The following is an 18632-nucleotide window of genomic DNA, read 5'->3' on the forward strand; positions in this document are numbered from 1 at the left end:
GGGGCCCGGTTCATCACATGCCAGCGTGGGCGTCCCCCTTGGCCCTGGGGTGCGAGGGAGCTCACTGTGGAGGATGCGTCACACCGTGTCGGTGGAGGGGTCCCCTCTGCCAGCCCTGGGGGGCGGGGGCCTCGTCCTGGGGGCCGCCCCCTCCCCGCTGCATACCTTGCCCACAGCCATGCGTCACACCGTGTCGGTGGAGGGGTCCCCTCTGCCAGCCCCGGGGGGCGGGGGCCTCGTCCTGGGGGCCGGGCCCTCCAGGGCCGCCGCCGCCGCCCCCTCCCCGCTGCATACCTTGCCCACAGCCGAGCAGCTGGGAGGCTATTTATAAAGGCGGTGAGATCAGCGGCCGAGGCTATAAATGCGCAGGCCGCGGCCGGGCCCCACAGGAGCAGCCGCCCGGGCGCCGGAGCCGCGGGCAGCGCTGCCGGGATGAGCACCAGCGCGCTGGGCGGCGGCGGGGACAGTGGCAGCAGCAGCAGCAGGTAGGGCTCGGCCTGGGCGCCCGGGGCCCCTGGCGCCTCGCGCGCGCGCGCGCGCTCACCGCCCACCCACCCCACCCACAGCTCGCAGGCCTCCTGTGGGCTCGAGTCCTCAGGCTCCGAACGGGCCCCCGCCGCGCCGGCGCCACGGATACTACGGGGGCTACTGGGCTCCGACGACGAGGAGCAGGAGGATGCCAAGGACTACTGCAAGGGTGAGGCCTGCCTCGGCGCCGCCCGCGGGGAGGGGCCAGGGCCAGCCCACGTGGGCCGGGCGCCGGCGGGCCGCGCTGTCCCGGGCACGGGGAAGGCAACACCCCCACCGCGCCCGACGGGCTCCCTTCCCCAGGTGGCTACTACCCCGTGAAGATCGGGGACCTGTTCAATGGGCGGTACCACGTGGTGCGCAAGCTGGGCTGGGGCCACTTCTCCACCGTCTGGCTCTGCTGGGACATCCAGTGAGTGCCCCCTCCACCCCCCGAGGCCCCACGCCAGCTGGGGTCCCGCCCTTGGGCACCGCTGAGGCCACGGTGACGGCCCCGTGGGTCTGGCCGGTGCCGGCAGCCGACGCGGGTCTCGGTGTTGCAGGCGCAAGCGCTTCGTGGCCCTCAAAGTGGTGAAGAGCGCAGGGCATTACACGGAGACAGCTGTGGATGAGATCAAGCTCCTGAAATGTGTGAGGCGCCTCCCCTACCCGCTCCCAGCGCCCCAGGAGCCGCCCAGGGCCTGGCAATGTGGGTGCAAGGCCTGCCGGGGCTCCGCGGGGGTGGGGGCAGGGCTCCCGCAGGGGCAGGCTCCAGCTGGCTCCGTGGAGTGGGAGGACCCGAGGAGCGGGCAAGGGCGGGCCGGCAGCCTTTCTTCCAGCGGGGCCCAGCTGGGGCGGGAGGGAGGCCCCCACCCCGGAGGGGCCGCCCGGGGAGCAGCTGGCGAGGGGCAGGTTGCAGCCGTCTGTGGCCCCTTGGCTTTTGCTCCAGGTCCGAGACAGTGACCCCAGTGACCCCAAAAGAGAAACCATTGTCCAGCTCATCGACGACTTCAGGATCTCAGGGGTTAATGGAGTCCGTATCCTTCGTAGGCTGAGCAAGCAGTGTGGCAGCGCAGGGGCCAGCTGGCTCATGCCTTCCCAGCTCCTAGGGCCTCAGTTTGCTGATCTGCACGATGGGGGTTTATCCCTTCCAGTGACACTGCGCAATATCTCCATCACCACTTTGGGGATTTGTGTTTCTGTGTGGGGGGCAGGGAGCGGATGACCAGGTTGGCACTGGCTATCCACGGGTGTTGCTGGCTTACCCCCAGGTGGGAGGGCCCACCTCTGTGGCAGTGCCTTCCCTTTCGGGGGGCTGTCCGTAGGCTCTTTAGCAGACTTGGGCGTAGGACTGGGGATGGGCTGAGAAACCCGCCTATTCCTCCAGTGCCCTCTCCCTAGGGTGACCGTGGAAGGTACTGTCCCAACTGGCACACCTAGAGTGACAGGGACACTATGACACCGGGATGGTAGCAATACCGGGACCTCCCAGACCCAGCTCTGCACTGCCTGAGGCTCGTTGCTCCCCCGCCCCAGCTGAGGGTGGGCGGGGCCTGTGCCCCAGCTGCTTGCCCACTGACCGCCCTTCACTCCCGGCCCAAGACGTGTGCATGGTACTGGAGGTCCTAGGCCACCAGCTCCTCAAGTGGATCATCAAGTCCAACTACCAGGGCCTGCCCGTGCCCTGCGTGAAGAGCATCGTGAGGCAGGTGAGCAGCAGGCGCCTGGCCGAAGAGCGCTGCGAGGCGGCCTGGGCGGCGCCGGGGGAGCTCAGGCGTGGCTCTCCCCAGGTGCTGCGCGGCCTGGATTACCTCCACACCAAGTGCAAGGTCATCCACACGGACATCAAGCCTGAAAACATCCTGCTGTGTGTGGGCGACGCCTACATCAGGCGCCTGGCTGCGGAGGCCACGGAGTGGCAGCGGTCAGGGGCCCCGCCCCCATCCCGGTCCACAGGTACCGAGAGCCCGCGCGGGGCGGGGCGGGGCGGGGCCCGTGGCCTCAGCCCCTGCCTGAGTCTCGCTTCCTTTCTGTCACTCCATGCTCTGCCGGCCCCACCCCCAGTCAGCAGTGCCCCCCAGGAGGTGTTGGTAAGTGGGGGCGCCCCTCTTCCTGGGCCTCACCCTCCCCAGCACTCCTGCAGTGGCGCTTCCAAGCGGCTGGGTGGCCCGGATGCGGATGATACGCAGAGTGGGCCACGTGCCCCAAACTGCCCTGGGTGGCTGCTGGGCTCGCCCCCGTCTCAGTGGAAGGACACTGCATCCGAGGCTGGGAGGGGCCAGAGCTGCCCCTAGGGGAGGCTGGCACCCACAGGCAGGCCTGCTGGTTCCTCCCCAGCCTCAAGCTCTGGGGAGTGGCGGGCAGGAGGGGAGACAGGAGGCGGGTGAGGGGGCACTGCCACGTCTGGTGTCCCTGGAGCCCCCGGGCCTGCAGGCCACGGGCAGAGGCTCGGGCTGCTCGGGGATGGGTGACGGGCACCCCGGAGTGACCCTGGCTCTAACGGCAGACCGGTAAGCTGTCCAAAAACAAGAGGAAGAAGATGAGGCGCAAGCGGAACCAGCAGAAGCGGCTGCTGGAGGAGCGGCTTCGGGACCTGCAGAGGCTGGAGGCCATGGAGGCAGCCGCCCAGGCCGAGGGTGAGGGGCCAGGGGGGCGCAGGGCCGCCTGGCACGTGCCGCAGCGGCGTCTGCTCACACACCACCTCTGCCCGTCTCCCCAGACTCTGGCTCAAGACTAGAGGGGGGCAGCGGCTCCACCTCCTCTTCCGGCTGCCACCCTGGGGGGGCCGCGGCCGGCCCCTCCCCGGCCTCCTCCTCCCCTGCCCCCGGGGGCAGCCGCAGCCTCAGCCCCAGCTCCCAGACCTCAGGCTTCTCGGGCTCCCTCTTCTCCCCCGCCTCGTGCTCCATCCTCTCAGGCTCTTCCAACCAACGCGAGACCGGGGGCCTCCTGTCACCCAGCAGTAAGTCAGGCAGCGGCAGGCACAGGTGGGCGGGGCCGGGCAGGGCAGGTCCAGGCCAGCTCAGTCTCTCTCCCTTCTCTTGCTTCCCCAGCCCCATTTGGTGCCTCCAACCTCCTGGTGAACCCCCTAGAGCCCCAAAATGCAGACAAGATCAAGATCAAGATCGCAGACCTGGGCAACGCCTGCTGGGTGGTACGAGCGGGCGCCCTGCTATGAAGGAGGCGGCACAGGCCTGAGCCGAAACCAGCACCGGCCCGCCTGGTCAGCAGAGCTGGGCCCACGGCAGGGGGTGGGGGGCCACAGGGAAGTGGCCAGCCTCAGCCTCAGGTCGTCTGGCCAGACCCTCGGGACACCCGGGGACGCTGAGGCTCAGAGTGAGCCCCACTGTGCTCCGCGGGTGCACGGCCCAGAGGAGGTGGGAGACGAGAGGGGGGCAGTGAGGGGAGGCCAGCCATGGCCCCAGCTCCTCCCCAGGGCTCCCCTTGCCTGCAGCACAAGCACTTCACCGAGGACATCCAGACACGGCAGTACCGGGCCGTGGAGGTGCTGATCGGCGCCGAGTACGGGCCCCCGGCCGACATCTGGAGCACGGCGTGCATGGTACGTCCGTTTGGGCTACCCCCGCCCAGAGCTGGCCCACCGGCCGCAGCCTCACCCTCTCCCCCTTCCAGGCCTTCGAGCTGGCCACTGGCGACTACCTGTTCGAGCCACACTCCGGAGAAGACTACAGTCGTGACGAGGGTAGGGGGAGGCAGGCCCTGGGCTCGGCCTCGGGGTCTCCCGGCCGCCCGGCTTCCTCCCAGCCCCCTGTCTATTCACAGACCACATCGCCCACATCGTGGAGCTGCTGGGAGACATCCCCCCGGCCTTTGCCCTCTCGGGCCGCTATTCCCGGGAGTTCTTCAACCGGAGAGGTGGGGCCGAGCGGGCGCAGGCCACCTGGATGCAAGGGGCGGGGCAGGGACCTTGGGTTCTGAAATAGGGGGAGCAAGGGGTCCCAGATCAGAGTCCTCCCTGGTGGAGTCTGACCTAAGGCCCACCGGCCTGCCCCCAGGAGAGCTGCGGCACATCCACAACCTCAAGCACTGGGGCCTGTACGAGGTGCTCATGGAGAAGTACGAGTGGCCCCTGGAGCAGGCCACGCAGTTCAGCGCTTTCCTGCTGCCCATGATGGAGTACATCCCCGAAAAGCGGGCCAGCGCGGCCGACTGCCTCCAGCACCCTTGGCTCAATCCCTAGGCCCGGCTGGTGCTTTGGGCAGCGTGGGACGGTCCTGGCTGCCCCCGACCCCCAGCCCTCAGTGCCTTCAGGGAAAGCAGGACGGCTCCGCCCCACCCACCCTGCTGAGTGCCTCACACCGCCCGCCCGCCCTCTCACAACCCCCCCCCAGCAGGGCAGACAGATACCAGGGCCAGGCCTGCCTTTCAGAATTCGTTCTGCCCCCAACCCTCGCAGAGGGCCCTCTGAATGGGAAGCGCACTGCCTGTTTTCTTAATAAAGTGTGACTGAAACACCCGCGTCCTGGAGCCACAGAAGCACGCGGCCAAGGGCTGGGGCAGAAGTGGGTTTATTCTGGGTCCGCCCACCGAGCCACTCAGGGTGCTGGGGGCGTGAAGGGGGTCTAAAGGGTGGGCCGAGACAGTCCCGGGGACGGCCTAGGCCTCCACGGCCCGGCCGTTGATGACACGGATACGGCGGATGATGTCCTGGATGGCTTCCGATGTGGTGCCCTGGCCCCCGATGTCTGGGGTGTGCATCTGCAGGAGACGGGCAAGCTTGGGCACACAGCGGGGCCCAGCCAACACCTGCGCCCTAGCCTGCAGGCAGCCCAGGGCTGCCCACAGCGCCCCGTGGCCTGCAGGGGCTGGGAGCGCCACCAGGAGGGCAGTCATACCAGCTAAGGCCCCGAAGGCCCCCACTCTGCCTGATACACCCCCCCACCTTGGGGGCAGCACAGGTGCCAGGTCGCCATTTCCAGCCCCTCAACCCGGGCGGGGGTGGGAGCCTCACATTTTCATTGTCCATGGACGCCAAGACGGCCTTGCGGATGGAGGTGGCGTAGGAGTGGAGCCTGAGAACGAAGGGCAGACCTTGGTCCTCGCGGCCTGGGGCGCGGGCCGGGGGCCAGGGCCCGGCATCGAGAAGCCACTTACTTGAGGTGGTCGAGCATCATGCAGCTTGCCAGCAGCGTAGCCGTGGGGTTGGCGATGTTCCTGTTGGCGATGCTCTTGCCTGTGTTCCTCGTAGCCTGGAAGAGGCGAGACGCAAAGGAGGGGGCTGGGAAACACAAGCACATCGAGTGTACACTGCATTCGTGCAAAGCGTCCAGAACAGGCACATCCAGAGACAGAAAGCAGATGACTTTGGTGCCGGGGGCTGGGAGGGGGGAACAGAGAGTGACAGCCACAAGTACAAGATTTCTTCTGGGGGGATGGAAACGTTCTGGAATTAGAGAGTGGGGATGGTTGCACAACTCTGAATATCTTAGAAACCAATAAATCGTACACTTTCAATGGGTGACCTAGGAAGTTTGTGAGCTATAGTTCACAAAAGCCAGTGGCCCTGGCACTGCTGGTGGCACTCACCGTCTCAAACACGGCATACACGTGGCCGTAGTTGGCCCCAGCTACGAGGCCGGGGCCCCCAACCAACCCCGCGCAGACGTTGTTGACGATGTTGCCGTAGAGATTGGGCATCACCATGACATCGAACTGCTGGGGCCGGGACACCAGCTGTGGGGCAAGGAGGGGACGGCCAGCACCTGGAGCACAGGCAGCCCCGGGAGCCCAGGGCAGGGGCCACGCAGCATGGCAGCCTAACTACCTGCATGGTGGTGTTGTCCACGATCATATTCTCGAAGGTGATCTGGGGGTAACGGGCTGCCACCGCCTTGCAGCACTGGAGGAAGAGCCCATCGCCCAGTTTCCTAAGGGGGATGCAGGACACCAGCTTGGCCACTGCAACCGTCAGCTGGAGGGACGGGGCACGCAGACGCCACAGAAGGCTGGGTTCTAAACTACAACCAGTGCCGTCTGCGGGACGGGCAGAATCCCGTTCCACCTCCCCTAGGTGTGCACTGCGGTGAGGCCACAGCTGGGAAACGGGCAACAGGGCGTAGTCCCGGGCCCCGAGTCCCAGAGAGCAGGCCCCGGCGGCAGCGCGGCGGCGCGAGGCGGGGGGCATACATGATGTTGGCCTTGTGCACGGCCGTCACTTTCTTGCGCCCGCTCTCCCGGGCCAGCGTGAAGGCATACTCGGCAATACGCAGCGACCTGGCCTCGGTGATGATCTTCAGGCTCTCCACCACCCCTGCCACGCTCTGAGAAGGGGACGAGGGAGAAGAGGCCCACGGCCTGTCCGAGCCTGCCCTCTAGCACAAGGTTCCCCTCGGGCACGGCGTCCCCGACCAGCGCCCTAGCCGAGCTCACGCCCGCCAACACGCCCCCACCTCATGCTCCAGGCTGCTATACTCGCCCTCCGTGTTTTCCCGGACGATGAGGATATCTATGTCCCTGTGCCGCGTCACCACTCCCGGCAGGCTCTTACAGTGGATGACGTTGGCGTAGAGGTCCAGGCTGGTGCTAGGGGCACAGAGGGAGAAGCAGCCGGCAAGTGCAACATCTCTCTGCTGGCACCCCCACCCCTGCCAAGCCCCCAGCCCATGCACTTGGCTCTCACCGAAGGATGTTGTTTCGGGATTTGTGGGATGGCGGCAGGTTATGGTTTGTTTCAATATTGCCTGCAGGACAGAAACAAGACCAGCAGGCTGGAGAGGGCACCCCAGGCTCAGCTGTACCACCATATCCCCCTTTCTGACCCAGGGGATGTGTGCCAAGGGTGACTCCAACAGAAGGACACAGCAGCTTCCGGCGGCAGAAGTGTTTCATGGAACACTCTAGCGTAACTTGCAGCGTAAGCCCCATGGGGCAGAGGGGCATGTGTGTCTATGCGTTTGGTTCACTGATGGGCTCCTGGCACGTAGCATGCACTCAATAAATACTGAACGAATGAATGAATGAACAAGGGTTGGCATCTGGCCAGGTCTTGCTAGACCCTGGGTGGGGAATGGACAGAAAGTGACCACTCTTGCTTACTAACAGGCTGGTGGCTAGGCTGGCACCAGCAAGGGGACCTTGGCCACGGTTAGTGCCAGGCCCTGCGTCGAGGAAGCACAAGAGCTGCAGCTCAGAGGCAGGCAGGGGTTGCCTGGAAAAGACCACAGCTTTACCTTGGCTGGGACCAGGGCACCCAGAGGGCCAGCAGCTGCTGAGAGAAGGCAGTCAGAGAGTGCCAAGTAGAGGAGGGCTTTCTCAGGGCCACCAGGGCCGCCGGCCCTCCAACTCACACCCTGCCTGGACTTCCTTCACCCACAGTGCCTTGGGCACCCTGTAGTTAACATGGCTGCCCCTCCACGTGACTGCCAGGGCCTGGGGCTCTAACTGGGTTCATCTTTGCTCACTCACTCCTCACACAGTAATGGTCTAAAGTTTGCAGAATGAGTGATGGAAACAGTTTAAGGACCTGGAGCAAACCAAGGCAAACTCAGAAAGGGTAAAGCTCCCGTCTGTAACATGCACAGCTGTGCCAACTGGAACCAAGGCGGCAGGCAGAGGGTTACAATCGCATCTCTGTGACACGTGGTTTGTGAAGAAAGACTCTGCGGGTCAAAGCTGACTCCAGCAGAGAGGGCTGCCTCAGGAGGGAAGAAGGGGGTGGAAGGGGGCCCCTCCCTGGACAGGCTCCCGCAGAGCCTAGTGCCACTGAGACCTCAGAATCGCAGCATCAGTGGGGCCCCAGGGACAAGTGTCAGCTTGGAGGTGAAAGGAATCACGTGCGGTGCCCCATCCTGGCCCCCGAGCTCACCCTTCAGGGCCACGCGGTTCCGCCGTATGGCCATGATGGCGTTTCGGATGTCCTCCTCGTCGGCGTTGGAGCTCACGTGCACCTCTTCGAAGTCCACAGGCACACACGCATGCCTGGGGCAGAGCAGGGTCAGGGCGGCGGCCCCAGGCCTCCGTCTGGGAAGCCTGCCTGGACCACTGGGTGCAGAGGCCTCTCCCCTGCTGCTGCCCACCCTGCCCTGGCTCTGGCTGAGGGGAGACTGAGCCCACCTGCGCCAGCTGACAGGCATGCACTTACACTCCACAACACTGTCAGTGGGCCTGGTTCCACCCTCCCCGTGCCCGGGCCGGCCTGCTAGGATCGCAGACACTGGGACAAAAGGCCTCCCACCACTGGCTCACTGCCCCTCTTGGCACAAAGTTCTCAGGGTCCCCCTGGCTGGGCCCAGGGGCTCTGTACCTGAACACAGACTTGACGTGCAACATGAGCTCTGGCCCGATGCCATCCCCTGGGATCATGGTGACCGTGTGCCGCCCACCATACTTAGCCGACGGGGGCTAGAAGGACGGGGAGGCTTCAGTTCCCTTCCCCCCTCCAGCACTGACCCAGTGGGAAGGCCCACTGGGAGGCGCCAGCTTGGGGTACCACACCCCTACACCCTGCCCCACCCACCCCAGACAGGGCTGCTCACGGCGGGGGGCGCTCCTGGGTCGCGAGGACAACAGCAGAAACAGGCCCCGTCCCCGCCTGGACCCGGGTCAATCCCAAAGCAACTAAAAGCCCCAACCTAACAGGCAGATGAGAAAAACACTCACAATTGTTTGTTGCTAGAGGCGGGACAGGAAGGAAGAAGACACAGATCAGTCAAGGCTGGAGGAACAAGCTCTGCTGGGGAATGGGGCTGTTTCCCTGGGGCGCCGTCTAGCACGGTTCAGGGGAGAAGGGGTGGGCGAGCTCTGGAGACTGCACCTCAGGGGGAGAGACACAGAAGGGCAGGGAGCCCAGAGGCACGACACACGCACGTGCACGCGCGCACACACACACACCTCTGCACCCACGCCTGCCTGTGAGTGCATCCACATGCACCTGTACACACACGCCTCCGCACACACACAGGCGGGCACACGTGAACATCAACACACGCACGTGCATGCACACACTCGGGTGGGTACTTACTGAGAAGCTCCTCCGGGGGGCTTCGTGGGCACCTAGAACCTGGCAAAGAGAACCCAGACGCTAGTGGTTGCCATCTAGCCCAGAAAGCCAATTTGGCAAACGGGCCAGCCGAGCTCCTGGCAGGGAAGGCGAGCGTCCTCACCGCGCCCAGACAGGCCCTGCGCCTCCCCCGTGCACCGCTGTCTAGCACACAGCAGCACACAGACCAGCCCGTCGGAGCACCGCGGAGGGTCGCTACAACGCTTTACACCTCCTTCAGGTCCCTGGTCAGTTTTTTAAAAAATGTTTACATCCCCCTCCCCACCTTTTCTTGTTTCTGGTCTTCTTCAGCCAATTATTCCTGCTCAGTGATGTCTGTAACTTGGAGAAGTTGGCACGCCAAACGTAGTACAATAGGGAAATCGTGATAAACCACTGGGCCACCACGACCATCATTTACATCATTTTAAAGATCATGTTTTCTTGTTACAAAAGCAGCATATGGACAGAACACGAAGATTGGGAGGAAGAAGATAGCACCCAGCCCCGTCCACCCAGAGATAAGCACTGTTGGCACCATGCGGAACAGCACTCTAGAACCAGAAATCTAAAAATGCAACCATTTGCAGAGGAATAGCAGACGCCAATCTTTCAGAAGGCTTTCATGAAGGATTGCAAAACTGCTTTGTGGCCTACATGGATGACAGATGTCCCCACCCCCCACCTGAAACAGCCGCACTTGGTCACACCGGTGCCATGCCTGACAGCTGCAGAGCAAAAGCCACCCGAGTCAAATGGGACAGGTGCTCAGAGTGACCCATCTGGAGTCCCCACACTTTCCTGGAAGAAGCAGCCCATGTCCCAGCTCCCACCGCAGCGGGGCTACAGGCCCACACACTTTCCTCCCTGTTGTGCCCCGCCTGGGTGCCCTTCAATCCAGAGACAGGGGCAGGGCCAAGGTCCTCCTTATCGCTTGGGAATGCCCTGCCACTTGCCTGCTGGGGCAGCCAATGGCAGAGTCACTGTGGCCATTTTCCAAAGAGCCATGCCTTCCTGCTAGAAGTCCAGAAAGCTCACGCAGAGGCTGACCGCCCCATCTGGGTCTCCCCGGCTGGTTTTCACAAGGCTCCCCCTTGCACAGAACTCTGGCAGCACAGGGGTTAGGAAGGGGGTGACTAACAGGACAACAGGCCCTGGGGGTTTCTGCTGATCCATGGGGCCCCCGGGTCTGCAGTCTGACGCATACTTGGGGCTTTTCTGTTTTCCTTCTAGCAATTGTCAGTATCTGGATTCATCTTATCTGTAGGCTCTCAATACAAACTTGTGGATGGTGTCTGTATTGAGACTGCCTTTCCTCCAGGAAGCCTTCCCTGATGCCCTAAGGCTGCTGAGCTGTTGGTCCCCCGGGCTCCCAAAGCCCTACCCACCCCACTCCCTTCCCCTCAACCACAGTCTCACTAGGTTATCACTGCTGTGCTCCCTCTCCTACCCCTAAGCCCCTGAGAGTGGACACCATGTCTGTCTGATCCCCTACTGTCACCCCAAGACCGAGCAGAATGCCTGGTCCAGAGCTGGGACACAAAAAACATTTACTGAATGAATGAGCATATCAGAAAATGAAGGAAGATATGACGGGCTTTGAGGCTAGGTCGACCTCGGTCCAAATCCTCCATCTACTACTCTTGCTGGCAAATGGCTTACCCTTGCTGAGCTTCCCACCCTTACCTGAAATCCACAGAATAGAGGTGCCTACTTTATCTGACTGCTGGAAACATTAAGCAAGAAGAGGTATGCAAGCTGTTCAGTCGCTAGAAGAGCACACAGGGCTATGCAAAAGCATACGCCCCCCTTAACCCCACCAGCCCCTCAGGCCAGTGTTCAAGGCTGCTGGCCAGTGAGGGGATGCTGGGCTGACCCCTACAGCTCCGTGCAGTAACTCCTCCTGGGTTTCAGCCCTCTGAGGCCTACTGGCACCTGGCAGGTAACCTGGCTGTGCCGGTGAGCCAGCGCTCACACCAGGCCTGGCTCTGCATCTGCACAACCACACCCCACCAGACCCTGGACCCCATCACTACCACCAGGGCCGAACGTCTCTCTCACCTGGTCCCAATGCTAGATGTTCCATCCAGCTTTGGCCAAAGACCCGGAGAGCTCTCAGGATAGTGACTTCCCTGACCTTGCTCTGGACACATTCAGGCACCTTCCTTCAGGAGGTTACAAAGGTTCTGTGAAGCTACCTATCAAAGGAGCCCAGTATGAGGCAGAATGGGATATATGCATTGGTCTCCAGCTTGTTCATCAAGCAGGAAGGTGGACTGTTACCCTCGTCCTTTGATAGTGCCACAGAAAGAAAGGAGTTCAGAATGGTACGTGTCCCAGCCTAAGGGCTCCCATGATCCACATTTTAGTGAGGGTTCTCTCATCAGCATGTTTCTGTTGGATCAAGTACCAATGGTGGCGGCATATTTTCCCACGAGGTCCCAATTAGTGGGACCAAAGATCTGGGCTTCATCTCTAAAGGTTCCCATACCCAGGACAACCAGTCTCAGGGCAAGGCATTGCCCAGCTAGCAGCCTTTCACTGCCCCCCATCCCTGCCCCAATATAGACACAAGCACACACACAGGGGAAGTCAGGGAGGAGACAGATGTCCCCACCAAGATCCTGCAAGAGCCTAGCTGCCAGGGACCTCTGGAAAGCCTCTGGCGAGCAAGTGGGAGGAGTCAGCATTTTAAACATAATTTCATAAACCAGAAGCTGTTACAGGGCAGTCTTCCCCAGGGCTCAGAGGGGGGAAGCATGGCTGAAGACATGTCCACAAGTAGTGTCAGCAAAGTCACAGAGTTCTGGAAGGTCAGAGTTGGGTGGATCCTTTGAGACAGAGGAGAAACTGGAACCCAGAGAGGTCAGACCTCTCGTCCCTCAGGGCCAGTCCTGACTCGATGACGCTTCAGATGGCTTCCAACCCACCCAGGGACTAAATTATCCTCATTCAAGCGTGTCAAGAGAGAGGAATCAGACCTGAATAACCAAGATCCTAAACAGAGAACAACGGAAGCAAAGCCCTCGCGGCCTCCCAACCCGTCAGCTTCAAGAATCCTAGCTCCTTCCCATTCCAGGCGCCTGCGGTGGGGGGGGGGGGAGGCTCTGGGGCACCAGCAAAGGCCGATTCACCACCTCCACTGGGAGAGGTGGCAAAGCGGTCCACAAAAGGGAAACTTGAAGAGGCAGGGCGGCCAGGAACCGATTCCCAAGAGGGCAAGAGCGAGGCGGGCCGGCCACGTGACCGCCTTAGGGGAGGGGTTTCCCACAAGGACACTAGGGAGTTGACACTGCCCCCCGGGGTCCACTCTCCCCGCCCATTGGGAGCTCCCCCGCCACAAGATGCAGACCCCTGAGAAGCCAGACCAGAATCAACTTTGGCTAACCCCTTCAGTGACAGCGAAGGTGGCCAATCAACCCTGGCCCGCAGCGCTCTCCCCTCCCCTCACGGGACCCGCAGCCAATCGGGCCCCAGGACGCTCCGAGAGCGGCGGCCGCCGGCCTAACCCCGACGAGGTGCAAGCACCCCTCAGCGATCGCCGCGGCTGTTCCCGTGGCCCGCTCCTGCTTCTCACCTCCCAAGGACGGCAGAGGAGGGCCGGCCTGAGCACTGCCTTCACAGCGCCGCCCGCGGCCGTCGCCACCTTCAGCGCCATGATGAAAAGTGAGAACTGCCGCAGGTTCCGACTCGCAGATGCCGCTCTCGCGAGAGTTCGGCGGGGCGCGAAGTCCCGGGAGGGGGCGTGGTCCCGCAGTGCGCACGCACACGGCCGCGCCGGTTTTCACGCCCTCTTCCGGCGCCGACAGCGGCGCCGCCGCCGCCGCCGTCGCCATCGTCGTCGCCATCTTGCGGGGGAGGGCGGCCCGCTGGGCCCCTGGTCCGGGGAGGGGACACGTCAGTGCCGCTGGCGACGTCACAGGCCCGCCCGGCCCGCCGGCCCCTGATTGGCTGCTGCGGCCGCTTACGCGTCGCGCTTCCTCGTCTGCTCCTCGTGTTCAGGGGAGTCGCTCTCTTTTTCCCTCGGCAGAGAAGAGGCGATGGCGGCGCTGGCATCTCTCGGCGCCCTGGCGCTACTCCTGCTGTCCGGCCTCTCCTGCTGCTCAGGTAGCGGCCTGGCCGGAGCTCGTTTCTGGCGAGCCTCTCACCCACGACTGGTGGTGCGTGGGGGGAGGAGGGGTGCGGGCGAAGCGGGGGTCTGGGCTTTCTTCTTCAGAGAGGCAGGTGGTCTCTGGTCGCGGCAGCCGAGCCCACCACGCGCTCTTGCATCACACACGTTTACCAAGCAGCTGGGCTGCTGGGAGAAACAGCCTAGTCTGTCCCTCGTCTACTTCCGCGAGGAAGAGTTCCAGAGCCTCTCCCGTGCGCCTGGCCCCAGCTCCAGCAGGAAAAATGACACACGTCCCTGCTGCCACTCCAGGAGCTCCCGGTCCCGGAGGGGGGGTTGGACAGGAGCAAAGCTCTGCAGCGCCGGGCGATCGGAGCGAGAAACTGGGCCGGTGGAGAGGAGCCACCTGACCCGGTGCGGTGGGGCCAGGCCTCTCCAGGAAGAGAGCTCTGAGTGAAGAGGGAGCAGGGACGGTCCAGGCAGAGGGCCCCGGAGTGCGGGCGAGTTAGAAAGGAACTGAAGAGGGAAAGATGAGTGGGCCTAGAGTGCCTAGATCAGGCGGTTGATTTGTTTCCCCCGAGGCCTTGCCATATCTTTATAGGGTTTTTCAGCGGAGTCAGATGGCTTCACGTTCTTGAGAGGTTGTTAACACTTAGTGGCAGGGCTGAGCTCAGACTGGAGTCCAGAAGTTTGTTTAGGAGGAGGTCCTTGCAGGAGCCCCCACCCCGGGCCTGGGGGCCTGGACTGGGTCAGGGCCACTTTCAGTGCATTCACTTTACCTGCCCTACCTCAGGCCAGCGCCCTTGATGCCCGCAGTGTTTCACCAGCCTAACTGGCCTCCCCGCCTGCACCCTGCTCTCCTGCTCCTCAGGAACCCCCCCACGCTATAGTCAGTGATGCCTGGAAAGGACAGACCTAACTATAAAGCCCCTCTGTGCTCCCCCGTGGCCACAGGAAAAAGGTCAAGTCTAGCAGAGCGTGGAAGGATCTGGGGGATGTGGCTCCTGAGAACCGCCTCCCACCCATGTTCCCAGGCATCTTCCTCCCGCCATTCCAGTCCCACGGCCTCTGACTGCTTCAGCCTAAGTCACGGCCCTGCCCGGACACCACATTTGGAGAGCAGTGGACGCCTTGTGATTTAGGTGGCACCTTTCCTTCCCTTTAGCCTCTAGCAGTGTGGAGATGACTACGGCAGCATCCTTTTTCTCAGTGCAGCCCTGTTCAAGGGGACAAGTTATGCTTATGGACCCAGACCCTCTGCCATTTCTTTCCCTCCGGAAACACTGGGGCCAGTCGTGGTCTTCTGTCAACTGTCTGGGGCAGAGACCCTTTCCTTCATATCAAAAGCCCCATAGGTTGCCAGCAGCACCATGCTTTGTGTCTGCAGAAGATGCCTTCAGTAAACTGTCCAGAGCCATGCATGGCTCTGGATTGAGGTCAGCCTGGCCCCCCCCTGGGCTTCTAGGGTGCTCCAGGGCAGACTGCATCCCTAAACCATTGCACGGCTTCCCTGTCTGCAGGTCCAGGCACAGACTCGAGTCGTGCAGTGAATTCATGCAGCACGCCCCCCCCCCCACACACACACACACACTCACCTGTTCTGCCTGTACGTTGAGGTTCCACCTGTACAAAGCCTTCGTGTCTCCCTTCCCCTGCCTTCCTTCAAGACCACTGTAGTTCTGACTGATCATTTGAATCTGTCTCCCAGACCCCACCTGGCAGGGTGCAAAGGGCCCTTTGTGTGCTCAGCTGATGAGCTCTGGGAAGTGGGGTTAGGGTGGTCCCTTCTGGCCCTAACCCAGCAAGCACAAGCCAGGCCTTAGCCGTTCATCTCTGCCTCTCCGCAGCAGAGGCCTGTGTGGAGCCCCAGATCACCCCTTCTTACTATACCACCTCGGATGCTGTCATTTCTACTGAGACTGTCTTCATCGTGGAGATCTCCCTGACTTGCAAGAACAGGGTCCAGGTGAGGCAGCGGGGGTTCAGCCAGGAGGGTGCGGGGGCGAGAGGTGAGCAGTGAGGCTGAGACCTGGGGCCCTCACTGGCAGTGGATGGGGTCAGACCTGGGGGTCCGTGTGGACAGGGAGAATCAGGGTTTTGATTCCCAGGTGTAGGAGAGATCAGGGCACAGCCAGGCCAGATTCTAGCAGATATTTAAAGAACATTCCCCTCACCTGCCTGCTCTGCTGCATCTATGTGCGGTGATATAGACAGGCATCTTGCTGTGTGTGCAAAGAGTATACGTGTGAAGGGAGAGACAGCCAGGGTCAGCCCCCAGGCTTCTGCGTCCCTTTACTGGTTGCTCTTTGCCGAAGTGTGTGTCCACATGTGTGTTTCGTCATTTCAAGGCCAAGCAGCCCTGGCCTCAGCCTCTGCAACCTAAAGGCCCAGAGAAGGAAGGAAGTTGGGCCTTGGTAGGTACAGTCTGCTTTAAGCAGCTCATTGGGTGTCCGCGACCGTGATACCCCCTTCCAGGCTCCGAGGAGAAGCAAGAACACTTCACTCATCCCGCCCGTGTCCAGTTAACAGGCTCGCCGTGCGTTAGGGAGGCCAGGCATAGGGGAGATGTGGCCCCCGAGGAGGGAGACAGACGTGGAGAGTACCCCCGCCAGACACACCGCAGTCCCCGGCTGTGCCCGGCGGCCTCCATACCCACACACAGGCGGAGGGCGCTACTCCGGGTGGCAGAGCGGGGCCTCACCTGCAGCCAGAGAGGGGAGAAGGTGACTCTCCTTTTATCCCCTCCCCCAGAACATGGCTCTTTATGCTGACGTCAGTGGAAAACAGTTTCCTGTTACCCGGGGCCAGGACGTGGGCCGATACCAGGTAAGGGATGCTGTGGTGGTCACTTTCGCGGGAGGCCACCCGTTCACGGGTGTGGCTTGAAGGCCGGGCCAGCAGGGCTGGGGTTCTTGAATTCGATGCGCTGGCCGTGGCGCCATGTGCACTGCCCACCCCCTGCCGAACACACCCCACCCAGGTGTCCTGGAGCCTAGACCACAAGAGCGCCCACGCAGGCACCTACGAGGTCAGATTCTTTGACGAGGAGTCCTACAGCCTCCTGAGGAAGGTGAGTGTCCCCGAAGGCCACCCAGGCCTGCAGTAGGGGGGGCATAGCCGCTGCCCCCAGCTGGCTCCACCCTGAGGTCCCCTCTCTGACTTGGAGCAGGACGGCCGGTGGGCGCCTTCCTGCTCACCCACCCCACCTGGCCCTGTGCCTTCCGTGTCGCTCCTTCACCCGCATTTCTCCTTCCACGACTCTGGCCGGTGTTCCTGCCTCTCCCACCCCACCCAGCATCGCCCCCTGACCCCAGCACCTCCCTCACAGGCTCAGAGAAATAACGAGGACATTTCCATCATCCCACCTCTGTTCACAGTCAGCGTGGACCATCGGGTGAGTGGCCAGAAGGGGCTGGCCTGGCACAGGGGAAGGAGGGAGCCGGTGGCAAGCCTCGCGTTTTAGCGAGAGCTGGGGGCTGAGCCAAGTGGACCAGTGTGTCTTCGCGCCCCAGGAGGAGGGTGGCTGGAGCGGCCGGCCTTCTCGCCTGTCCCTCCCCCGAGAATGACTTTGGTCTCTTTTCTTGCAGGGCACCTGGAATGGGCCCTGGGTCTCCACCGAGGTACTGGCCGCTGCCATCGGCCTAGTGATCTACTACCTGGCCTTCAGCGCCAAGAGCCACATCCAGGCCTGAGGGTGATGCCCCCCCGCCCCCCTGCTTCTTTCAATAAACAGTTACCAGCTATCCCAAGCACCAGGACTGTGTCACACACACGGGCAGAGCTGGGTGGCCGGCATCCCTCCGCCTGCCTAGACGGCACAGGCACCGAGTGGGGCAGGTCTGGAGGTCCCCTTCCTCCTTGTGTACGTTTGCTTTACTCTTGGCCATTGTTAGCGCTCCCTTCTCAGCCCCCTAATACCCAGTGCCCACCGTCTCCCAGGGCTGCCTGCCTGGTTCCGGGCGGGGCACGGGGCTGTCTCTCCCCTCCGCCCCCCAATCTCTGGCAAAGAGTGGCCTTGTTCTCCTGCCTGGGCCCGCTTAGGGAAGGACCCTCTGACCACCTGCCATTTTGAGGGCAACTGCCCAGGGCAGGTGGCATGGGGAGCTTCCCCGAAACCCAGCAGTCAGCAGTGCACGTAGCCACGGCCCCTCCTGGCCTTCGGAAGGGCCCTGGGCAGGAACCACACACTGAAGTACTTCCTGTGCTTTTCCTGGGGGGCGCTGCAGGCGTCCCTGTGGCGCTTAATGCGGTCGAAGCTAGTACTCCAGGTAGCTGTCCAGGGGGGTGGTCCTTCCAAGCTCTCCGCTCCAGTGTGGTGCCTCCCAGGATGCTCTCACCTCTGGTGTCGGGTGGGGCACGGAGAAAGGCACAAGAGAGGACCTGGACCCCCAAGCCTCCCAGGAGCCCATCGTTAGCCCTTTCCAGCTCGGCTGTGTCCCTTCCCTCCAGCGAACCCGCTCTCTGAGCACTGATATTCTCGAGAAACCGGGCGGGCGTCCCTGTGCAGGCTCCACGCTCCACGTCAGCCCGCAGCCCTCCCACCAGCCCAGCGTCCCTGCTGCCACCTGGTGACTGCAGAGGTGAGGGGCCCTAGGGTGACCTGGCTTCCTCCAGGCTGTCGTGAGGGGTCCTTGGGATCAGCGTCCAGGGAGGCTGCACCCCAAAGGAGGCCCAGAGCCTACGGGAGTGGGTGGGGCTCTCCTCTGGGCCTTGTCCTCCGCGGGAGTGTGGAGGGACTTGCCTGGGGACCTTCTCCAGGCTAGGGGACGCCAGCTGTTCCCTGCCCCGCACCCTCAGTCCAAGCGAAGCGGGTCAGCATGGGTGGCTGGCAGGAATAGGGAGGCTCTAGGGAAGAGCCCCGTCCTCGCTCCCAAAACGGGCACAACAGGAACCATGGGGCCCCTGAAGACCAGGCCAGGCGCGAGCTGCTGGCTGAGGCGCTTTCTGCATCCCAGACAGGGCTGGTGGGAGCTCGGGTGGCGCCTGCTGGCTGAGCACCGCTCCTCCTCCTTTTAAGGGGGA

General features: G+C 62.9%; 3 protein-coding genes across 5 annotated transcripts; 2 read left to right on the forward strand and 1 right to left on the reverse strand.

The window, feature by feature from the left end:
• Positions 1-371: 371 nt before the first annotated feature.
• On the forward strand, positions 372-4947 carry SRPK3 (SRSF protein kinase 3). Of its 2 annotated transcripts, XM_082680632.1 has the most exons (15): positions 418-485; positions 567-697; positions 832-940; positions 1071-1158; positions 1457-1544; positions 2110-2216; positions 2298-2463; positions 2572-2597; positions 3014-3143; positions 3227-3466; positions 3558-3658; positions 3959-4066; positions 4138-4207; positions 4288-4380; positions 4521-4947. In XM_082680632.1, exons 1-15 carry the CDS (start codon positions 433-435, stop codon positions 4703-4705), a joined length of 1695 nt encoding a protein of 564 aa, XP_082536758.1. In that variant the 5' UTR covers positions 418-432; the 3' UTR covers positions 4706-4947. The 2 variants fall into 2 exon arrangements, with proteins under 2 accessions (XP_082536759.1, XP_082536758.1); XM_082680633.1 differs by having other exon boundaries at positions 372-485; positions 4138-4380.
• A 76-nt stretch (positions 4948-5023) lies between these two features.
• IDH3G (isocitrate dehydrogenase (NAD(+)) 3 non-catalytic subunit gamma) lies at positions 5024-13216 on the reverse strand. Its single transcript, XM_082680837.1, has 13 exons — positions 13080-13216; positions 9485-9523; positions 9124-9135; positions 8768-8865; positions 8330-8442; positions 7145-7205; positions 6915-7047; positions 6652-6785; positions 6290-6392; positions 6052-6198; positions 5620-5714; positions 5477-5537; positions 5024-5223 (listed from the first exon to the last, which is right to left on the reverse strand). Exons 1-13 carry the CDS (start codon positions 13158-13160, stop codon positions 5122-5124), a joined length of 1179 nt encoding a protein of 392 aa, XP_082536963.1. The 5' UTR covers positions 13161-13216; the 3' UTR covers positions 5024-5121.
• A 236-nt stretch (positions 13217-13452) lies between these two features.
• Positions 13453-17355, forward strand: SSR4 (signal sequence receptor subunit 4). 2 transcript variants are annotated; one of them, XM_082680979.1, is made up of 6 exons: positions 13453-13609; positions 15461-15576; positions 16362-16436; positions 16591-16680; positions 16939-17004; positions 17198-17355. In XM_082680979.1, the coding sequence occupies exons 1-6, from the start codon at positions 13543-13545 to the stop codon at positions 17300-17302; spliced, it is 519 nt and encodes a 172-aa protein (XP_082537105.1). In that variant the 5' UTR covers positions 13453-13542; the 3' UTR covers positions 17303-17355. The 2 variants fall into 2 exon arrangements, with proteins under 2 accessions (XP_082537105.1, XP_082537106.1); XM_082680980.1 differs by having other exon boundaries at positions 13455-13609; positions 15458-15576.
• The last annotated feature ends 1277 nt before the right edge of the window (positions 17356-18632 follow it).

This window comes from Grampus griseus (genome assembly GCF_964374135.1).
Source record: "Grampus griseus genome assembly, chromosome: X".
NCBI lineage: Eukaryota > Metazoa > Chordata > Mammalia > Artiodactyla > Delphinidae > Grampus > Grampus griseus.

Coding starts and splice junctions, on each gene's coding strand:
- SSR4 (XM_082680980.1), top strand. CDS start 13,543: ATGGCGGCGCTGGCATCTCTCGGCGCCCTGGCGCTACTCCTGCTGTCC. Junction 16,437..16,590: donor AGGACGTGGGCCGATACCAG/GTAAGGGATGCT, acceptor CACCCCACCCAG/GTGTCCTGGAGCCTAGACCA. Junction 17,005..17,197: donor CAGTCAGCGTGGACCATCGG/GTGAGTGGCCAG, acceptor CTTTTCTTGCAG/GGCACCTGGAATGGGCCCTG.
- SRPK3 (XM_082680633.1), top strand. CDS start 433: ATGAGCACCAGCGCGCTGGGCGGCGGCGGGGACAGTGGCAGCAGCAGC. Junction 698..831: donor TGCCAAGGACTACTGCAAGG/GTGAGGCCTGCC, acceptor TCCCTTCCCCAG/GTGGCTACTACCCCGTGAAG. Junction 2,464..2,571: donor GCCCCCATCCCGGTCCACAG/GTACCGAGAGCC, acceptor CCCCACCCCCAG/TCAGCAGTGCCCCCCAGGAG.
- IDH3G (XM_082680837.1), bottom strand. CDS start 13,160: ATGGCGCTGAAGGTGGCGACGGCCGCGGGCGGCGCTGTGAAGGCAGTG. Junction 8,443..8,767: donor CACGTCAAGTCTGTGTTCAG/GTACAGAGCCCC, acceptor GCTCTGCCCCAG/GCATGCGTGTGTGCCTGTGG. Junction 6,393..6,651: donor GTGCACAAGGCCAACATCAT/GTATGCCCCCCG, acceptor CATCCCCCTTAG/GAAACTGGGCGATGGGCTCT.